Raw genomic sequence first — 22921 nt, forward strand, 5'->3', positions numbered from 1 at the left:
AGGATCCTCCTTCTCCCTCTGCGCCTTCCCCTGCTTGTGCTCCCCTCTCCTTCCTTGCTCAGTAGGGAGCCTCCTTCTCCCTCTGCCCCTCCCCCTGCTTGTGCTCTCCCCCCACCCCCAATAAATAAATAAAATCTTTAAAACAAACAAACAAACAAACAAACAAGACTAGCCTATAAATCTTGCCTCCATCATCTGGCTACTTGGAGTGTTTTGAGTGGCCCCCTCCCCACCATCCCAAGTCCTAAGAGTCATCATTGGAAGACACGCCACACTTAGGTTGTCAGAGACCATCCCCAGACAAAAGTCCCCCAGGTCAAAGAACCCAAATAAGGACACTGTTTAGAAGCTTGAGATTCAAAAGTTATTTATCAAAGGGTATTTGAAAAAGCCAAGCATTCTTGAGCCCAATTCCAGAATAGTCAGTGGGAGTCTCTCTCCTGTTAGCTTCGTTGTTCATCTATCCAATGGCAGATCTTCTATTGAAGAAGACAAAGGGGAAATGACAATGCTCAAGGGGGTCCAGAGTGCCCTTCCCATCCAGTCCCAGCTGAGGAGACAAACAGAGCAAAGGGAGGACTCTTCCCGTCACCAAAAACCCACCTACACAATTGGGGGCCTCCTCCTCCCATATGCAACTCATAAAGAGCCCCACTCACCCTGCTTAGTCTGCATCAGGAAACACTGAACTCTTCAAAGTCATAGGGCATACCCTTTGGGTCCTTCTTAAGAATCCTTCCCTCACTTAGTGCAGGAGCACCTAGTAGAGTCCCAATGTCAAATTTGTATCACTCACTCTCTCAAGGAAAATATAATGCCCAGGACCAGAGGAAGAATAGAATTGGCACTGAAAATTAATCTACCAGGTCAAAGACAAAGTCTCTCCCCAAATGTCAAACAGTCATTCCCACTGTAGGTCCACATGGTGTGGAAGGAGGAAATGGACTCAACCTGCTAGGAAAAGGGCTTTCGGGTTAAACACAACAGGCAAAGTGTTCAGCAGGGACTGGACATTAGAAGGAACTTAGAAGTGACAGGGATTAGGGAGGGAAGGGATACTGGTGGCAGGAAGGGAGAGTGGTGTCCTTTGACTAAGGGCCCAGAGAGAGAGAGAGAGAAAGAGAGGAGGTGAGGTAACCAAGTCTGAGGGAATGAGTCACTTAGAAAGCCAGATACCTAAATGCTAGTCCCGGCTTTTGTCAGCAACTCAGCATGAGACTTTAAACTTATCTAGGCTTCGATGTCTTCATCTGCAAAACAGGGAAAAGCAGTTTGCTTACCTAGATGCTGTTATGGTCCTTTGAGACTATGACACCCTCCACAAATGAGATTGAGGGACTATTACAAGACATTCAGGAGGGGGCCTGCAAGGACCTTACCAGAGCAGGAAATTCCTTTCAGCCCCATCTCTAGTAAAAGGGTCACATGTATACACATTCACACATACAAAAGCAGAGTGGCCGACAACTTCATTCATAGCAGCAGAGATACGTATAGAAAAATAAATACTGCTGATGCTTGAGTCCTGCATTGGGGCAGAAGGGTCCTGAGGGTGTAACTCAGAGGGACTCCAAAGTAAAGGGAGAAGGGTCCTCTTATTTGATAATAATTTTCACCTTACTATTCCTTCCCAAAATCCAGGACAACCAGATCTTTGGAGAAAGCCACTCTCATCTTTCCCTCCCCAAACCATCAACTCATTTGCTGCAAAAACAAAAATGCACACTTCCCAAGGGAAATAAACCCCTCATTAGCCACTAAGAAATGAACAGAGTCTACCACACCTGAGATTACTTGGACTGGGCAACTGGAACCACATGCCCCTATTTCCCTGAATATTCACAATGGTCCTGAAAGGTCTTGTTTTGGACCCATCTCACCCAAAGTCACCTGAGGGTGAAAGGGGAACTAGCCTGGACCACTCTCATTTCTGGTGCATTTAAGGTTGTTTCCAAATTTTTAAACCAAACTTACTGTAAGAGTGAACCAGGAAATGTCCCTCCACGAGTAGGAATCCAAATGGGAAGAAAGGCTACTACGCAAGTGCAGGGTTCCAAACCATGCAACAGGATCTGCAAACAAACTCGCACCGCTCCCAGACACCAAGAAGCATCTCCCAGTCATACATTCACATGGACTCTTACATGGCCTCTCCTAGCAGAGGTAGCTGGGGCAATTGGGGAGTGGAGGACAGCAACCTCCCATCAACCTGGGTTCCCTGTTTAAAAGATACTAAAAATAAATTAGTAAACATTGCTATTTACAGAAATAGAAATCATTTCTGTTTCCAAAGGCCTCTCACCACCCCAGTCCTGGATGGACATTTCCAAGACTGCCACCCCTGACACCCTCTCCAAGGTCCGCCCTGGTGAGTGGGTAAGACACCAGAGTCCTTTGAGACTGGGAGCTCCTCAGGCACCTGAGAATTCCAGTTTCACATCTCTGGTTCCAGGGAAGGGAGAATCTTCAGGACTCTGGAGAGTACCGGGGTTCACCCCTTCTCACCAGTTCCAAGGGGCCGTCTTGAGGCAACCCTTCTTTTTAGGTCGATATACGTGTTGTAAGAATTCCTGCTGTTTTCAGGCCCCCAGTCCCTCCCCAGGGTCCAACGTGCCTGCCTGGACCGACCCTCGAAGCAGAGGAACCAGTCTTGTGCCTTGGTCTAATGACTCTGGGAAAAGAGGGACGGGCAAAGAAAAGGCAGGGACAACGGCCTGGGGGGATCGTCCTGCCGGGGACGACTAACAGCAATGACTGTCAGACAGGCAGGTGGTGAGGCTGGGCGCCTGGCCGGGGTCGGAGCCGGAGCTGTCCACCGTGCTGGTGGGTTGCGAGTCGACGCGGGGAGTGCGACGGCGCCCGCGGTACTCGATCATGTCGGGATGATAGGCTGGGTGGCGGCGAGCATGCTTGGTCAGATGGTCGCTCCGGGAGAACTGCTTGGGGCAGAGGGGGCAGGAGAAGCGCTTCTCGCCCGTGTGCGTCCTGTAGTGGCGGGCCAGCTCGTCGGAGCGCGTGAACTTCTTGTCGCAGTCGAGCCAGTCGCAGGAGAAAGGGCGCTCACCCGTGTGGGTGCGCTGGTGGGACTTCAGATGCGACGACTTGTAATAAGCTTTGTTGCAGCCCGGAAAGGGGCAGCGATGGCGCTTGGCAGCGGGTGTCACCGGCCTCCGACGGGGCACTGGACCTGTGGCGGGGGCGGGGCCGGCCCCAGGGGCCTCCCCGGGGACCTCCCCGGGGACCGCAGGCGCTCCGGGGACGTCTGGCGCTCCAGGAACCCCAAGCTCGCCGGAGGAGTGCGCGGGTCCGGAGATCTCCGCGGCGCTGCTGGCCGGGGCCAGCTCTGAGCCCAGGGTCGGGCCGGAGCCCCGGGTCGGGCCGGAGGAGCCGGACGAGGCGCGCAGAGCTTCCCCCGAGTTCTCCCCGAAGCCCTCCCCAGAGCCGCCGCGCAAGTCAGCCAAGACGCTTGCAGCCAGCAGGTGGGGCGCGGCGCCGCCCGCGCCGGGGCTGGGGGCGGGGACCTGGGGGAGCGGGGGGACCGACGCGGGTCCCGGTAGCCCCGGACCCGGCAGAGCGGACTCCGGCGGCGCCGCACCCACCTCCGAGCCGGCGGCTCCGCCCGCGCCCTCGGGGTCCGGCGGGCGGCGGTGAACCACGGCGCCCGCGGACATGGACACCAAGCACTCAGCGGCGAAGTAGTCCAGGCACGCCACGGCGGCGGACATGCTGGCACCGCCGGGCCGCCGGCGAGCGCCGTCCGAGCGCGGCCGGCCGCGGGCGAGAGAGTTCTCGGGAGCGTCCGTCCCGCAGCCTCGGAGCGAGAAGCAGGAGGCCCGGTGCGCGCCGCCCGCCGCCCGGCGCCGCCGCCGCCGCCCGCGCGGAGCCCGCCCCGCCTGACGCGCCCCTGACGCACCGGAGCCCGCGGGGGCGGCGGGACCCGCCCCGGCCCGCAGGACACCCCCTCGGAACGCGGGGCCCACCGGGCTAAGTCATTTTTAACAGCCTAAGAAATTATCTTGTCTTCGCTTTCTTGCCTCTGCTGGTGAGCCAGGTAATTTTAATAAAGAGAAAACTCCCCGATCGTAACTTCTGGGCAGCCTGCCGGCTTCACGCCCCCCCCCCCGTCCCCCCCGCCGCGCCCGCTGGTCCTCCGCCAGCGGGGTGTCCGGCGGAGTCCGAGAAACTTTTTTTTTTAAGGAAAAAAAAATACTAATACCTGATATGTCTTTCGATTCATAATTACGATCGTGAGTTGAGCGGGCTGGAATTACATTTCATTTCTCTCCACCGCTGTCAGACCAAATTTAAAATAGCCCCAAGTCTGCATCAAAAAAAAGTTTTCTCATTTAACAGTTCCACTGTTAATCCGGAGTCGGTACCAATTCCCTAAATAGATCCACTACGTAGCTATTAATTAATAGCATTTTGAACCAGAAACATTTCTAACCTTGAAAAAGCAAAGAATCCTCTCATGGTTGAAATTGAAACTTAAAATCCTTTGAGTAACGATTTAACTATTCAACCAACGAAAGGAAAATGCATGTTTAAACTGCATTAACCTGTCACAGGCATACAAACAAATTTCCACGCTGAAATATAAATTATAGACTAGCAGCGAGATAAACACATTAAAATGGACTCCCACAATTTTAATAATAGAAAGTCACGTTTCCAATTAGGCAACATCTTTTATTTTTCTTTTGAAAAAATTAAAAATAAGAAAAATGCAGCAAATGATATAGAATTGTTCCTTGTGATTTTGCAGGGTTTTCTTTTTATGTGATCAGGTATATGTTTGATTTTTTTTTTTTTTGGCATTTCATTGCTTTTTATCCTCCCTTGATTTTTGAAAAATTAAAAACACATAGAAAAGCAAACAGGATAATTTCTAAAAATAGTCATAGCACGGCTTTTGATGTATACAAGCTTTACTTACATAGTGTTGAATTATGTGCATTTCATTTGTGATTCTTCAGTACTTTTTCTTTTGGAAATTAAAAATACATATACATCAAGAATAACATACATTCGTGTATTTACTTCCTAGAATAATCAAATGTAAAATATTTGTCATGCTTGCTTCAGGGTTTTTTTTTAAATTTATATTAAAAGATTGCAGATAGAACTAAATGTCACTTTATTTCCCTCCCTAATTCAACTTTCTGCCTCCTTACTTCCCTAGGTAATCAGTATTATAAAGAGTGTATTCTTCCAGCATTTATTATTATACCTTTATTACCTAATTACTTATATATTTATATGTAAATATATATACCCATGCTTGTGTATTTTAAATTTTCTTTATAAATGGTATACTAGTGTACATGTCATTTTGCAACTTACTTTTTCTCCTCAATATGATTTTGACAACTATCCATGTTGATACTTATAGAATCTGCTTTATTCATTTCAGTAGTTTTATTAATAGTACCAGCTCTATTATTTTTATGGAGACTCCATCCTAAGACAGATAATTATAAAGTTCCTTGCCTAAGAATTTTAGACAATTGTCTCAATTTATCTACACAGGTGAAATTTCTATCAGAGAATTCTTTACTAGCTGCTTTTCTTTTAATTTCATTATTTGGGAAAAAATGTAAAGGTATTTTAAAACGCAGAGACAATATCACAAGCATCCATGTACCTATCATATAATTGGTGAATGTTAGCATTTTGCCAGATCTGCTGCAGATTTTTTTTAATTGAACTACTCAAGATTTCTGATAAAACTGAAGTCCCTTTGTACTCCTCCCCAAAACCGTTCTTCACCTTTTTCTCCAAAGGCAAACACTATCGTGAATTTAGTATGGAACTTTCCCATATAGGTTTTATATTTTGATTACACTTGAACCCATAAAAATACAGAATATTGTTTATTTGATTTTTAAAATGTGTTTGTGTGATGTTAGACTGTACATATTCTGATTTGTTTTTTTTCCCCCTCCATGGTATTTTATTTTCTCTCCATGTTGATAAATATAAATCAGTTCATTCATTTTAATTGCTATATTGCAGATCCATGCATATAAATGTGCCTTGTTTATTCATTGCCCTATTGATGAATATTTAAGCGGCTGCCGATATTTGGGGCAATGCTAATATGAACATGTGTGTACATGTGTCCCTTGCACATATGTGAGAATTTCTCTGAATCTACCTAGATGGGGAATTGCTAGGCTACACGCACATGTCCAGTTTTATCAGAGGCTGCCAAATGGTTCTTCAATTTACATGCCTACCAGTGGTGGGTGAGAGTTCTTGTGTGCCTCACGTGACCTTTTCTAGCTTCAGAATTTTCTCATTTCTGACAATCTGACTTTTTCAAAACCCAGTATCTTGTTATTTTATTTGCATTTCCCTCACTACTAGGGAGGTTGAGCATTTCTTCATATATTGATTAGCTATTAAGATTGAGTCTGTGATTTGGTTTTTTACAGACCTCCTCCATTTTTCCAATGGGCTGTATATGTTTTCATTTTTTTCCCTCTTGTTTTATAGGAGTTCATACATATAAACCTCATATTGTCTCAGTCTGTGGCTCCATTTCTGACTGCTTTTGATGTCTTTTGTACTATAGAAAATTTAAAATGTGGTCATATTCCTTGATCTCTTGATAGTTTGTGTCATTTGGGTCTTATGGAAGAACTCGCTTTATACCTGATACCGTGAAGATAACCTCTATTTTTTCCCCCTTAACGTTTTGAAGTTTTTGCTCTCAACACTTATAAAATTGATTCCCTGGGACTTATTTTTTTAATGGTGTAAGTTAGAAATTTAATTTTACTTTACCCCTTTCCCAATATGGAAAACCTGTTATCCTGACCTGCTTTACTGGACAATCTTTCATTCCCCCATTAACATGTAATGCCACCATGATGAAAATTAAATTTTCCTATATTCATGGATATGTTCCTACTTTGTCCTTTTCCACTGATCAAACCAATTCTGAGCCAATACCACACTGTTTTAATTATTATGGCTTTATAGTAAGTCTTCATATCTAGAAGGGCTCCCCTGCCCCATTTTGTTCATTTTTTAAACTGTAATGGCTATTTTGGGACTTCTACTCTTCCATACTAACTTTAGCATCAGTTTGTCAACTTCCACTGAAAAACCTTTTTTGGTATTTTGCTAAGTTAAATTTACACATTAAGTCTCGGGAGATAAGGTATCATTATAAAAGTGAGTCATCTAATACATTAATATCACTGATTTCTTCATATCCTTCAATAACATTTCATAGTTTATTTATAAAAATTCTTACACCTCTTTGTTAGATTTATTCCTAGGTATCTTACAGCTTTCATTGCGGTTATAAAATTTTATATAAAACTATAAATTTTTAATTGGTTATTGATGCTATTTGAAAATACTGATTTTGGAATAATCTTAGTAAACACGCTGAACTTCCTTATCTTTATTAGTGAAATGGATTATTTGCATATTCTCTTGTATTTTTATATAGCTAATCATATTATCTGTAAATCATGCTCTTGATTATCAGTCCCCTGTTTCTATCTCATTGAGAATTTTTTTTTAAGATTTTATTTATTTATTTGTCAGAGGTAGCGGTTGAGAGAGCACAAGCAGGGGAGCAGCAGGCAGAGGGAGAAACAGACTCCCTGCTGAGCAAGGAGCCTGATGTGGGACTTGATCCCAAGACCATGAGATAGTGACCTGAGCTGAAGGCTTATGCTTAACAGACTGAGTCACCCAGGGGTCCCTCATTGAGAATATCTTTAATATGCAATTATTACGACTTTCATTATTGTAAGTTTTTAATAGAAACCCTTTATCTGCTGAAGGAGTTCCCTTCTATTCCAGCTGAGTTTAAAGCAGGAATATTTCAGACGGGATTGGGAGGGAGACAAACCATAAGTGACTCTTAATCTCACAAAACAAACTGAGGGTTGCTGGGGGAAGGGGGGTTGGGAGAAGGGGGGTGGGGTTATGGACATTGGGGAGGATATGTGCTATGGTAAGTGCTGTGAAGTGTGTAAACCTGGCGATTTACAGACCTGTCCCCTGGGGATAAAAATATATGTTTATAAAAAATAAAAAAAATAAAGCAGGAATATTTTAAATCCATGCAATGAATACTGAATTTTATTAAATTCTTTTTCTAAAACCACTGAGATGATTATAGGTTTTGTCTTTGTTATGTTAATATAAATGGTCACTGATAGCTTTTTCAAATATGGACCTATGCTTGCATTCTCTGAGACATATCTGAATTTCCCATAATGTACTATTATTTCTTTAATACATGCTTCACGCAATTTATGAGTGTTTTTTATTTTAGCATCCATGCTTGAATGTGATTTGGACTTATAATTTTCTTTTCTTGCACTGCCTTTGTCCACATTTGGTATCAGGGTTGTACTACCCTCCTAAAATGCATTTGGAAATAACCTTCTTTTCTATTTTCTATAACAGTTTATATGAGGGAGGTATTATTTGTGTTTTGATTGTTTGGTAAAGCTTATCTGTGAAACCATAGTATTTTAAAAATTCAGTTCACTTTGTCTAATGGTTGTTAATTTGGGTTTGCAGTTTCTTCTTGAGTCAATTTTGGTAATTCACACATTTCTTTAAAAATTAGATACTAAGAGGACATACAGGTGGCTCAGTCAGTTAAGCGTCCAACTCTCAATTTCGGCTAAGGTCATGGTCTCAGGGTTGTGAGATCCAGCCGGGTGTGTTGGGCGGTGGGGGGGGGGCATTCTCAGCGGGGAGTCTGCTTGAGTTTCTCTCTCCCCCTCTGTCCCTCCCCCTCCATGCCCCCGCTTTCTCTAAAACAAATAAATCCTTTAAAAATTAATAAAAATTAGATACTATATTTAAGCCTTCAAAATGTTGAAATATGGTTCATAGCCTTATTTTTCAAAAATGCTCTACAGTATCTATAGTTATATCCTACTTTTCATTCCTGATATTTTTGAGAATTCTGTTCCTTTTTTGTCTGAACAGAGATGTGTCTGTAATATTAGATGAACCTGTAGGGGTTTATCTATAGTCTCTTCAAATAGCTCAGCTTTTGTTGATCGTGTCTGTTTCTTTTTAAATATATTTGTTTAATTTCTGTGTTTTTTTGTATTAACCTCTCACGCTTTTGTTGAGCTTGATGTGTTACTCCTTTTTTAAAAAGTTTTCAATTTAAATGCTGACTACTGAATACTAACAAGTTACTATTTAACTTAAACACTATGTTTAATTTAAATACATACTATTTAATACTAAAGTTACTATTTAACTTATACACTATGTTAATCTCTCTACTTAACTTAAACACTATGTTAATCTTTCTTATTTTCTAAAATATAAGTTGGGAGCTATATAACCCCTTCAAGAGAATTTCCCTTGCTTTATCTGTATCCCATAAGTTTGCAAAATAGTGGTTTCATTGTCATTCAGTTCTAAATACTTTACTATTCCACCGTGACTCCTTAAACACTAAATTTTCAGAAGGGTGCTTTTCCTGGATGACAGGATGCTTCTAACCAACAGTGTGGGAAAAAGTAATAATTTATTTTTGTGTAGGTAATCACATAAGGGAAGCTTTTTCTGGGGAAAAAAAAAAGAGAGAGAGAGAGAAAGAAAGAAAAAGAAAGCCGTGCCTCTGTGTTTAAGGTAAATGGTACCAGAAAAACAAGTGATTTTTAATGAATGTTGTTAGGCTCTAGAAGTATTATTTTGCTGGTGACTGTTCTGCCGTACTACTGGGATGTGTTCTAGATATTTCAATTAGCAATAATCGCGTCTCGGCTAAACCTCATTGGCTACAATAGTGCCACTGCACAAAGCTTGTTCTAGATATTTCATTCATTTGGCCAGTGTGCATGGATGGCCTCTGTATACCAAACCTTCTTCCAGGAACTGGGAGTTACATTAATGAACAGCAACAAAGCAAAACTTTTTGCCCTCGTGGAACTTAGATTGTAGTGTAGGTATTTGCTTATATTTTCCTTAATCTGTGGATGTGGTGGGGGTGTTGTGAATTGTCCAGATGATCCTCTTGAATTTTGGAAAAGGCAATGCAAATGAGGGGCTTGGGTTGGAAACAGAAATACTGGTTTGGAGGTTGCTGCGGGAACGCATCCAGTCCCAGGGCGAGACATCCAGCCTCTCAGTGCTGAGGACCTCCTGGGGAATTTCTCTGGCTGAGAAGAGGCAGAATTGGAGGAAACTGCGGAGAGAAGATGCCTTGTACATAGGTAGTTGCTCTGTAAAGGGAGGGGAGCTTTCTTCTTATTGATTGTTGTTTCTTGGGACCTAGGGATTCACTGGATAATGAACAGGGCATCGGTGGTTCAAGCTGGTGAGAGATTTTGGGGTCTCTGTGCAGATGGTATTCTATCCTGTGAGCTAGTCTGTAACCAGTGCACATTGATAACTCTCTGGAATTGGCTCTGGAAGTATAATGGGGGATTATTTGAAATGGAAAGTAGGAAAAGGATAATTTCTCAACATCGTGTTTACTGTGGTCTTGAAATAACCGTTACAGAAGTTCTACCCTCCTAAGCCCATTCAAAAGCTTCCAGGAGCAACACCCAAGGGATTTTCCTGAATGTCTTGAGAGGCTGACCTGCTCCTTCCTTTGGTCAAAAGTGGCTCACAGGAGGCACACAGTAGGCATTCTATAATGCCGTTATGGACAATACATGAATTTATAGGAAATAAATGAATAGGAATACATAAACTGACAGGTCAGTAGCACTATTCATTCATGATTACCAAGCTCAAATAGATACTCAGCATTCCCAGAAATCTTTGCCAACCTATTCGCATCCGTCTGTTTCCTTCCCACCTTTTGGCAAAGCCCAGTCCATGCTCATCAGTTCTAGCTGCATTACTTCTTGCTTTCTCAGGATCCATAATCCATAACATATGCCCTCTCTCTCTAGCATTTTCTGTCTCTCCTTCTCTGCAGAATAATTTGAATCGACATTCAATAATGGACTAATATCTCCAATTTAAAAAATTGTCTCTCTCAATTCTCCATTCTCCTCTATCTCTTGCCTCACAGCCACATTCCCTTTCAAAGCCAGGTCTCTCAAAAGCCAAATATGTTCTGTATTTTCACCAATCCCTTACCCTTTATTATTAAAATTGCTCCAGTATTTAGCCCTTACTTTGCTACAGAAATTCTTGCTAAGAGCAACATTCGTGTACAACCATGTGAATGTACTTTCATGTCACTGAACTGTATACCTAAAAATGGTTAAAATGGTACATTTTGTGTATATTTTATATTTTAAAAACCCCCCTCTTCTCAAAAAGAAAAAAAAAAATCAACATTGATCCAGGTTGCTAAATCCAATCCTCAAATTACTAGAAATCTCAAGAGCAGTTGAGTAATCCTTGAAACATTTTCTTTTGGCTTCTGTGACACTGCATTCTTTGGGGCTTACTTCCATCTTTCTAACTGTTCCTTCCCAGTCTTAATTGTTCATCTCTCCTCCTTTACCTAATGTTTAAAATGTAAAGTTGGACAGAATTCTACACAATGTCCTCTTCTGTCAATTCTACCCACTCTCTCTCTAGGTAATTTTTAAGATTTCTCCTGACTTAGGTACGTACACCTGTGTACCAACAGTTTATGAGATTACAGTCTTTACACCAGGTCTGTTTTCCAGAGATATCGGGTTGTCTTAAATCCCTCTGACCACTTGACAACTCCCCGCTCTTCCTGTGATGTCTCATAGTTATTATAAACTGAATATATTCAAAAGCTGAGTTCTGGGTTGTTACCCCAGATCTACTCTGCTTGCTGTTTTTCCTGTCTCAGGATCTAGCACTTTCATCCAGCCTTTCCCTAAAGCCAGAAAACTGGGGGGGGGGGGGGGGGGGTTATGTCTTTTTTTTTTTTTTTTTTAAGATTTATTTATTTATTTATTCGACAGAGAGATCACAAGTAGACAGAGAGGCAGGCAGAGAGAGAGAGAAGCAGGCTCCCTGCTGAGCAGAGAGCCCGACATGGGACTCGATCCCAGGACACCGAGATCATGACCCGAGCCGAAGGCAGAGGCTTAACCCACTGAGCCACCCAGGCGCCCCGGGGGATGTCATTCTTGACACCTCCCTCTCAACCCCTACATCTACTTCATTTTCATGTTTGGTTAACTCTACCTTCAAAATGTACTTTGACCATTTGCTTTTCTATTTTCCCTGCCAATAACCCTAATCCAAACCACCATCATATTTGACCAGACTACTATAAGAATGTATCATATTTGTGGGCTCTGGGTATTAGGATGTGGACATCTTTGGGGAGTCATTATTTTTGCCCAACACAAGGTTGAAGCAGGGTAAGTGAAGGGAAAGAGATGGTAAGAGATGAATGAGTTCAGGGATCTGGGCGGATGGAAGGCAAGTCATATAGGACCTTATCAACCCATGAAAAAGGGATGGCAAGTCTTAGAATTTTGAGCAGTGACACGATCTGAATTACTTTTTTAGAGGTTTACTCTGCTGGCTGTGCAGCAAATAGGCTAGAGTATGAGCAAAAGTGGAAGCAGGAGAGTGGTCAGTTAGCTGCTGCAGAAGTCCAAGCAAAAGGGGATGGTGCTTTAGACCAGAGTGGTAGCAGTGAAGGTGGTGAGATGTGGTCAGAGTCTGGATGTCTTTTGCAGTGAGTATGTGGGATCCCTGCTTGCCCTGGTGTTCGATGCAGGATAGAAAAGAAGGTAAGGACTCATGAAAGACTCCAAGAATTGCAGTCCAGCAACCAGAAAAAAATATATATATTTTTTGTTTTGAGATGAAGAACACTTTTGAAGAAGCAGGATATAAGAGGTGGAAAGTGGGAGTTTGGTTTTGGAGACTTTGAGATGCTATGCAGACCTCTAAGTGGAGATGCTGAACCAGCTGTTAGATTTGTGAGGCTAAAGATTTTGCAGTTGGAAGTTGCATCTCTGGCTGAGCAATAAAATAAATGATTTTTTAAAAAGCTACATATCTTGGGGGCACCTGGCTGGCTCAGTTGGCTAAGCTTCTGACTCTTGATCTCAGCTCATGTCTTTTTTTTTTTCTAAGATTTTATTCATTTATCTGACAGAGGGAGAGAGATCACAAGTAGGCAGAGAGGCAGGGGGAAGCAGACTCCCCACTGAGCAGAGAGCCTGATGCGGGGCTTGATCCCAGGACCCCGAGATCATGATGCGAGCCAAAGGCAGTGGCCTAACCCACTGAGCCACCCAGGCACCCCATCAGCTCATGTCTTGATGATCTCAGGGTGGTGAGTTCAAGCCCCACATTAAAAAAAAATTACTTATCTTTATATGTAATTTCTGGAGGATAGGAATTCTAACTCTTGGTAGAGTTTCTCAAAATGCCACATATAATTATCTGTATAATTTTTTTTAGTAGAATGAGACATTAAGTATTTTTAAAATTTAGCATTCAACTCTAAAAATTTAGTCTTTTCTATTTTACACAATCTAATAATTTAAATCTATTGTTTTAGATTTGATTTCAGCTCTTAGTAAAAACGCCTGTGTTCTTAGCTGTCAGGTTTCTTTCAGACACAGCTGGACTTTTTGCCTGTTACATTCAGGCTGGTGTTAACTTACAAGCCTAAGTGAAGTACACACGACCTTATGAAAAACAGGTGAGCCTTTATTGGACTAATTTCAAATACTTTTCAGTGCCTGCAGCGTTGTGGGCTTTAAAAAATAACCATCGACAGGAAGAATTAGCACATAGTAAATAGTTGGTAAATATTTTTACGTAATGAGACTGAGAGCAAAAGCCCAACTGAGGGTTCTGTATTAAAACAGAAAAGAAAAAGTGGGTGATAGACGGTCCTACAGTATAACAGCCCAATAAGTTCAGCAATATGTGTGGAGTCTAACAAGCCAGAATCAAATCCTGGCATGAGACATAGGACCCTCTCCTTTCAGACAGAGAAATAGAAGTTGATGCCCCAACCTGACAACTTGTAGAGATGACAGTGAGCATACCCTGTGACTTAGTGTGATTTAGAAATTGCGTGCCTCAAAATACACCTTAGAGAAATGCTTGCCCTTGGCCATAGGAAACAGCTGCAAATATGTTCGATGTAGCACTTGCTGCAGATTTTTGAAGCAATCTACAGATTCGTGGAAATGCAAGGCAGTGCTATCTGGTAGTATATAAAAATAAATGGTGAACCCAAATGAGCTAGATCATGGGCAATGTTTTCTGCTCAGTAAATACGGCAGGGGAAAGAAACCCAAGATTTTAGAAGAATGTGTCGAATCTGATTAGCATTTACACAAAGGTTAAGTACACGGAAATTATTACCAAATTAGCATGTTATAGTTGTTAATAGCACAAACCCTACAGCCAGGAAGCCAAGTTCTGGGGCAGTGGCTTAGCCCGTCAGCTGTCATGTGACCTTGATTAAGTAACTTCTCCTCATTTATAGAAGGAGATAGTAATAGCATGGTACTTCATTGAGTCGCAGTGACAATGTAACTAGTTAATATATATATAATCTAATTAGACCCTCTGTAGGCAGGTAGTAAGCACTGGTATTAGTTATTATATATTGTTTAGTCATGTATATCCATAGTATATCCATATATTAAAAGTATAATCCATTAGTGGGTATGATAAACACCACATCTCGGGCAGTTATCTCTGGTGCAGAAGGAAAAGGAATGGGATTTCAATGAGTTCTTTAGTCGTTTATTTATTTTTTTGAAAGCCGGAAGTGAAGAAGGCAAAATGATAAGATTTGTCCCTAAGGATGGCAGGTCCACTCCTGTTTGCTATATTAGTCTCCACACTTCCCTGCTTGGATGAAACATTTGATTTCAAAACAAATCCCAGTACAGAGCCCGGAACATTACATTGCACAAAAATACTTGCTAAATGCATCAGTGATGAAGAAGTGGCGCGGACTGTTGACGCAGCCCTGGGGGCATCCTGTTGGAAGTCCCTTTTATTCTGGCCCCCCTGGTTCCTGGAGAGGAGAGCGTGACATCCCCCGCCATTAGGAGGGAAAACTTCTCTTCAGCAAGAGTGGATTCAGGGAGACAATGGAGCAAAGCTTTCAAGGTTCTGAAGGAAAATTATTTTGAACTTAGAATTCTATACCCAGGTGAACTCATGATTCAAGTGCGAAAGCAAAATAAAAACACTTGCAGAAATGTAAGGGTTCAGAAAATATACCACTTAAGCACCCTCTCTGAAAGAATAACTAAGCAGTGTATTTCAGGAAAATGAAAAAGGAATCCAAGAGGGAGACATGAGGGACACAAAACACAGCAAAACTTGTGGTGAAATTTAAAATCATTGTTGACTGAGGAGGGGAGGAGGGTGGGGGAGACAATCTGGAATTAAAAACTCTTCTGATCTTTACTGGGGAGGTAGCAGGGCCAGAGGAGAAAGGGAAAAGTGTGAAACGGTTCTCAGCTTATTCTGAGAGAAGGTTAGTTGGATTCATTAATTGAAGATAAAACAAGTTTAAGAATGACAGTAACCACTAGAAACACTGAAGTAGCATGTATAGCTTCCTAACCGTAAAAGAAAATTAAACAGGAAAATGTCATCAATTCAGTGAAAAGGGAGAGGGAGAAGAGGAGAAATAAAACAAAGGAGTGTAAAAAGAATACGAAAATACGATGCAAGAATTAGCCCAAAGTGTCAGTTGTCACAATGTGAGTGGATTTACTAAGACTGTGAGAACACGGAGCCCCTCAGATTGGAAAGGGAAAGAAAGAGAAGCCCCAAACCTTAAAGAGCTCTATGTGGTCTACCTAAAACTCCTACAACAAAACGACAACAAAATGACTGATTAATACAAACAGATGTAACAAAGAAAACAAAATAAATATTTTCAGGAGAAATAAAAAAAAGGCTACGGAGGATTCCATTAACATTGTTAAGAAACTTTGTACTCAAGAAATAATGGAGATATATACATATATATTGTGTGTGTGTATGTATATAGATACATACATATATGTATGTACACGGGATATTTACAAAGAAAATTTCAATACATTCTATGAAGTAGAAATTGTACAATCTCCATTCACTGACCACAAGCATAAATTTAACAAAAAAATAGTAAATGACAGACAAAAAAAAAAAAACAACCCTCTATCCTCTTGAAAATGAGAAAGCACACTTCTAATTAACTTGGATTAAAGAGGAATTAAAATTGAAATGACAAACTACTTAGGAATGAACAAACGAGCGCACTACATTTTAAGATCTGTGAGTGCTGCCAAAGTGGTACAAACGGAAAGATTTACAGCTTTAAGTGCTTGTAGAAAACAGAAATTGTGAAAATAAACAAACTAAGCATTTGAATCAAGAGCCAGAAAAAGAATAGGAAAAATAAACCCAAAGAAATAAAAGGAAAGAGAATAAGAATAAAAATAGAAATTAGTGAAATTTTTAAAAATGGGGCTTCTTTACTAAAACCAATTATACTTCTTTGTCAAAACCAATAAAATAAATGAATCCTTAGTGAATCAGATTAAGGGGGAAAAGATATAAATAATGGAAGGAACAAGAAATGTAGAAAAAGCTGAATGATTGCTATGTATAATTTTAAATAAATATAATTTAAAATTAAGATGAAATGTTTGATCCATCAAAGTACAAATCACCAAAGTTGGTTCAAGAAGGAGAAAACCTATAGACCAACTACCTAAAAATAAATGGAAAAATCATTTAAAAACTACTAAAAAAAATGCACCAGATCCAAGTAGTTTTGCAATCTAGAGCTACCAAAACAAAGAAACAGATATTTTTCAAATTATATAAATGATTCTAGCCTATAAGACAGATTGAAAGTTTTCCAGTTCATCTAAGAGGTAGATATTACCCTAGTTCTAAAATCAGATGACTATAAGATTTTTTAAAAAGTTAATTTCACTGGGGGCGCCTGGGTGACTCAGTGGGTTAAAGCCTCTGCCTTCGGCTCAGGTCATGATCCCAGGTCCTGGGATGGAGCCCTGCATTGGGCTCTCTGCTCAGCGGGGAGCCTGCTTCCTCCCTCCCTCTCTGCCTGCCTCTCTGCCTATTTGTGATCTCTGCCTGTCAAATAAATAAAATCTTAAAAAAAAAAAAAAGTTAATTTCACTGTTGAGCATAAATATAAAATTTCTTAATCAATTGTTAGCATACCAAATCTAGCAGATATTAAAAGAATACTGCATCATGCCCAAATTGAGCTCATCCCAGGAGAGGTAGAGTTGTCTGAAAATAGAAAATACATTAATAGAATTCATTGTATCTCTGAAGAGATAAAGATTATCTCAATAGGTACCCACCAAAACCATAATTAATAAAATGCAGTACACATGCCTAGTTTCAAAAGGAGGTCTCAGTAAATAGGTCATAGAATAAAGCATTCTACATTTGAAAAGGTGTTTCTACCAAAAATCTACAACAAACAATGCTTAATCATGAAATACTTGAAACATTCCCATTAAAATGGGGAACAATAGCTCCTAGCACTCCCATTTAGCATTGAACTAGATGTCCATTAAATGCAATAATGGGGAAAAAAAAATAAGATATGAATATTGGAAGAAAGATACAAATCTGTCATGTTGCACAAGTGATATCTCCTCTACCTGGAAAAATCTAAGAAAAGCGTCTGAGAAACTTTTGAACTGGTTAGATATTGGTAAGATGGGGTGCCTGGGTGGCTCAGTCATTTGGGCATATGCCTTCGCCTTGGGTCACGATGCTAAAGTCCTGGGATCTAGTCCTACCATCAGGTTCCCTGTATGGCAGGGAGCTTCCTTCTCCCTCTCTCTCTGCCTGCTGCTCCCCCTGCTTGTGCGCGCGCTCTCTCTCTCTCTTTTTCTCTCTCTTTGTAAGATAAGTGAATAAAGTCTTTAAAAAGAAGTTATTGGTGGGACAGCTGGGTGGCTCAGTGGGATAAGCCTATGCCTTCAGCTCAGGTCATGATCTCAGGGTCCTGGGATCGAGCCCCGCATCGGGATCTCTGCTTGGCAGGGAGCCTGCTTCTCCCTCTCTCTCTTTCTCTGCCTGCCTCTCTGCCTATTTGTGATCTCTGTCTCTCAGATAAATAAGTGAAAATCTTTTTTTTAAAAAAGAAGTTATTGGTAAGATGACTAGAGGTATTCGTGAAAGAAAGCATACAATGGAATTGAAGTTCATACAAAAGAGAGCTGAGTAAACAGAGAAATACATACTAGTTCTTAACAGAATGGCTCAGGGCTATAAAATAATAATCTCCCCAAATTTATCATTTTAAGGATGTCCTGAACAGTATATCAACAGGTTTCTGTATGGCATTTGGCAAGCTGATTCAAATTCATCTGAAAGAGAAAAATGGCAAGAGTGGTGTCTTCCAGCAGATACTGAAACTATCACCAAGCTTTGGTAATTAACTCACTGTAGACTGGCAGAGAAATAGACCAGTAAGTTGACGGAACAAAAGAGATGGTCCAGAAACATGTATTTATGAGAGATCAATGGATGATAAAAGGGACATTTCAAATGAGTGAAGTGACAGATGATGTATTTAACAGTTTCAACAATTAGCTAATTGTTGGGGTGAAAATAACGTTCAATCACTTCCACACACAATGTAAAAATACATTCTAAGTGGATTAGGGATCTAAGCAGAAAAATTTTAAAGTGCTGGGGTAATTCATAATCTCCGTAGATGTAGAATAAATAGTTGACAAAATTCAAAATCCCTTCATGATTAAAAACTTAGAAAACTCATGTCAACTATACTTCAATTAAAAAAGATTTTTTTTTTTTAACTGGGGCGCCTGGGTGGCTCAGTGGGTTAAAGCCACTGCCTTTGGCTCAGGTCATGATCCCAGGATCCTGGGATCGAGCCCTGCATCGGGCTCTCTGCTCGGCAGGGAGCCTGCTTCCTCCTCTCTCTCTGCCTGCCTCTCTGCCTACTTGTGATCTCTGTCTGTCAAATAAATAAATAAAATCTTTTAAAAAAAATTAACTTAGGAAACGAGCATTAGAAAAGAGTTTCTCTAATTGGATAAAAGGCATCTATCAAAAAAACTACATTGAACTTAATGATGAAAGACCAAATGATTTTCCTGAGATTGGAAACAAGCCAAAGATAGTCACTCTCCACTCAGCTTTACACAGGCAGTTTTAGCGAGGACAATAATGCAAGGAAACATATACGGCTTGGAAAGGAAGAAACAAAACTATTTTCAGACCTGATTATCTACTTAGAAAATCCCAAAGAATCTACCAGAAAGTTACTAGAACTAATGAGTAATTTAAGTAAGATTGCAGGATACAAGGTCGATAGACAAAAATCAATAGTATTTCTGTATACTCACCGGGGAAAAAAATAAAACTGAAATTAAACAGTATTATTTATCACCCGAAATAGCATCATTTTAGTACCTCTTCAAAATGAAATATTTAGTACACATGTAACAAAATCTGTATTTTCTGTGTAATTAAGACTATAACACACTGACGGAAGGCAGCAAATACCTAAAAAAATACCGTCTCCAGGGACTGGAGGACTCAATATTGTGAAGATGCCAACTTTTCCAAAACTAATGTGGGGATTCAATCAATGCAAGACTAATTGAAATCCCAGTAGGATTATTATTTTTGTTAGATACCATATCTAAAATTAATGTGGGGAGGCAAAGGTGCTAAAATAACCAAACATTTTGGAGGAGAAGAACAAGATCGTAGGACTCATTCTATATGATTTCAAGAGCTTTTATAAAACTACAGAGATCAGGACAGGGTAGGTCTGTGATGTGGTAAGAAGACAGAGGATTCATGGAACAGGAGAGAGAGTCCAGAAATAGATCGAATTGGCCAGCTGCTTTTTGACAAAGGTGCAAACACAATTGAATGGAGAAAGGAGAGTCTTTTCAATGGCTTTTCAATGGACGTCTTTCAATGCACATCCAAACAATCGGACGTCCATACGCAAAAACTCAACCTCAGTCCAGATCTTTCACCTTATTCCAAAATAATGAAAAATAGCTCACAGACCTAAATATGAAATCTAAAACTATAAAACTTCCAGAAAAAAAAAAAAAAAACCTTTGTGAACTTAGGTTAGGCAGAGATTTCTTAGAACTAATACAAAAAGCATGATCCATAGCGACAACAACAAAAAATTACAAATTGGACTTTATCAAAATTAAAAATTTCTCTGCAAATGACTTTGTTAAGAGAATAAGAAAACAAGCCACAGACTGGAAGCAGTATCTGCATAGTATATATCTGACCAAGGACTTGTATTGAAAAAAAATATATGAAGGACTTTTAAAATTCAATACTAAAAAATAAATAACCCACTTTTTAAAACAGACAAAAGATTTGAACAAATAACACATATGCCCGGCAAATAAATACAACAGAAGATACCATCATTAGTTAAGGGCAATGCAAATTAAAAGCACGATGAGTTGTCACTATACACTTATTAGAATATTTTTTTAAAACCTGACAATAACAAAACAAATGCACCACAGTGCATTTGGAACTACTGTACTCTGCAGGTAGGAATGCAAAATAGTAGTCCTTTAGAAGACAGCTCAATGGTTCATCCCGTTAAGCACACACTTACTACAGGATCCAGTAGTCCCTGTCTGAGGTCTTTAGCCAAGAGAGCTGAAGACTTCTGTTCGCCCAAAACCTTTATGTGATGTTCAGAATGTCTTTATTCATAATATCCCCAAACCAGAAGAGACCCAAATGCCCTTTGGCTGGTGAATGAATCAATAAACTGTGATAGGTCCATATAATGGAATACTATTCAGCAATAAAAATCACAAACTGCTAATGCATGCAACAACATGTATGAATCCCATCTGCCTTATGCTTTATGATTCCATTTACATGAGAATGAGAAATCCTTGCAAACAGGTCAGTGGTTGGCACTGGCTGGGAGTGGGAAGGAAGGCATGGATGAATTTGGGGACCCATAGAACTGTTCCGTATCTTGTTTGTGGTGATGGTTACTTGGCTTATGAATTTTAAAAATTCATATTTTAAAAACACTACAAAGAGAGAATGTTACTGTATGTAAATTTTAAAATGTGAATTAAAAAGTAACTTAAGGGCGCCTGGGTGGCTCAGTGGGTTAAGCTGCTGCCTTCAGCTCAGGTCATGATCTCGGGGTCCTGGGATCGAGTCCCGCATCGGGCTCTCTGCTCAGCAGGGAGCCTGCTTCCCTCTCTCTCTCTGCCTGCCTCTCCATCTACTTGTGATTTCTCTCTGTCAAATAAATAAATAAAATCTTTAAAAAAAAAAAGTAACTTAAAAATTACAGACTTTCTCATTGAGCAGTAGAGAAGGCAGGCAGAAACCTAGAAGCTTTGGGAAAAAAAAATGATGCTGAAATATATGATTACCACAAAATATTAAACTTTTGTAGGACAAACATCACTCTAAACAAATAAAAATCAGGCCACAGGCTCAGTGACTGTATAATGTCAGCATATGTAACAGCCTAAGAATAAAGAACCGTAAAACAAGGAGTGCCTACAAATTAACATGCAAAAAGATAATAAGACCCACAGAAAGTATGAGATAATAAATTTATGTTGTTTTAAGCTGCTTAAAAAAAGATAAATAATAGAACGGACAAATGGGCAAAGTACATGCAGCACAGGGTAAAATAAAAGCACACAAAGTTCACAGAAAGAACCAAATGGTCAATAAACACGGAAAGATTCATTGCCTCACAGTGAGCTATGAATTAAAGCAATACTATAATATCATTTTCAGCCATCACATAGCAAAACCTTTAGATGGTTAAAAGCCAGCTAGTAAGGATGTTAGGCTACAGGTAACTCCCATCGAGTTTTTGAAAGTGTATAATGGTAAAACATTTTGGAGGATAATTTAATAGTAGCTATCAAAAACTTCAGTGTTCTTATTTTTTTTGACTCAGTAATTTCACTTCCAGGTATGAACTATAGCCATATTTGCAGGGGTGCACAAAGATAGATATAAAAATATTTTTCTATTAAAGCATTGTAGAAGTGAAAAGTCAGAATCCACTTAAATACCTATGAGCAGAGGAGTGGTTAAATAAATTAGGTAAATCTATTTCACGGACAGCTATGACAGAGGACAGTATGTTAGGACCAATCCAGTCCTGTATCCATTTATTTACAGAGAAACACATCATTAAATGAAAAGGCAAGTTTTAATCAATGTATATTGATCCTATCTGTGTTTTTCAAGAATCTACAAATCTGTAGACACAAAAACACACACACAGAAAAGTCTAGATAAATACTCAGAGTTGGGGGGGGCAATGAGATTGAGGAAACTCACTTTTCACTTTACATACTTTAGTCTTATTTGATGTGTAAAAATGCAAATGTACTTATGTTTTATTTGCATAGCTTTTTTTTTAATTAATGAAGAAATGGTATCCACATAGATCTTTACATTGTAAATTAAGTAAACTCAAGTGAAAAACACAAAGGTATGTAATTTCCAAATCATAAATGGGGGATGGGATATCTGAGTGGTTGTCAGTTAAACCTCTGCCCTTGGCTCAGGTAATGATCCCAGGGTCCTGAGATGGAGTCCTACATTGGGCTCCTTGCTCAGCGAGGAGCCTGCTTCTCCCTCTCCCTCTGCCTCTCCCTCTCTCTCTGTCTCTCTTTAATGAATAAATAAAATCTTTAAAAAAATCATAAATGGGGGGAAGTAAACTTGATCACTAGAGTAAGAAAAAATAGAAGAGAAATAACCAGGAAGCAGTGAAAATAGAAACCATAAGCTAAGTCGACAGAACAAAGACTGGTATATATAACTTACATCATGGTAGATGAGAATTGCTTTAAAATCTTTATCAAAAAAAATTTCAGATTAAGGGGGAAAAAATTAAGCCATGAGCTGTTAACAAAATGAATCTCTCTCTCTCTCTCTCTGTATATATCTCAGTAACAAATATACACACATACACACACACTCA

The 22921-nt window shown here is 40.2% G+C and overlaps 1 protein-coding gene and 1 pseudogene across 1 annotated transcript; both read right to left on the reverse strand.

Moving 5' to 3' along the window:
- Window positions 1-2550: 2550 nt before the first annotated feature.
- On the reverse strand, window positions 2551-3725 carry KLF14 (KLF transcription factor 14). The gene has a single exon (XM_059172676.1). The coding sequence runs from the start codon at window positions 3723-3725 to the stop codon at window positions 2742-2744; it is 984 nt and encodes a 327-aa protein (XP_059028659.1). The 3' UTR covers window positions 2551-2741.
- A 5996-nt stretch (window positions 3726-9721) lies between these two features.
- Window positions 9722-9805, reverse strand: LOC131830884 (U4 spliceosomal RNA; annotated as a pseudogene).
- Between the last annotated feature and the right edge of the window lie 13116 nt (window positions 9806-22921).

This window comes from Mustela lutreola, chromosome 4 (genome assembly GCF_030435805.1).
Source record: "Mustela lutreola isolate mMusLut2 chromosome 4, mMusLut2.pri, whole genome shotgun sequence".
NCBI lineage: Eukaryota > Metazoa > Chordata > Mammalia > Carnivora > Mustelidae > Mustela > Mustela lutreola.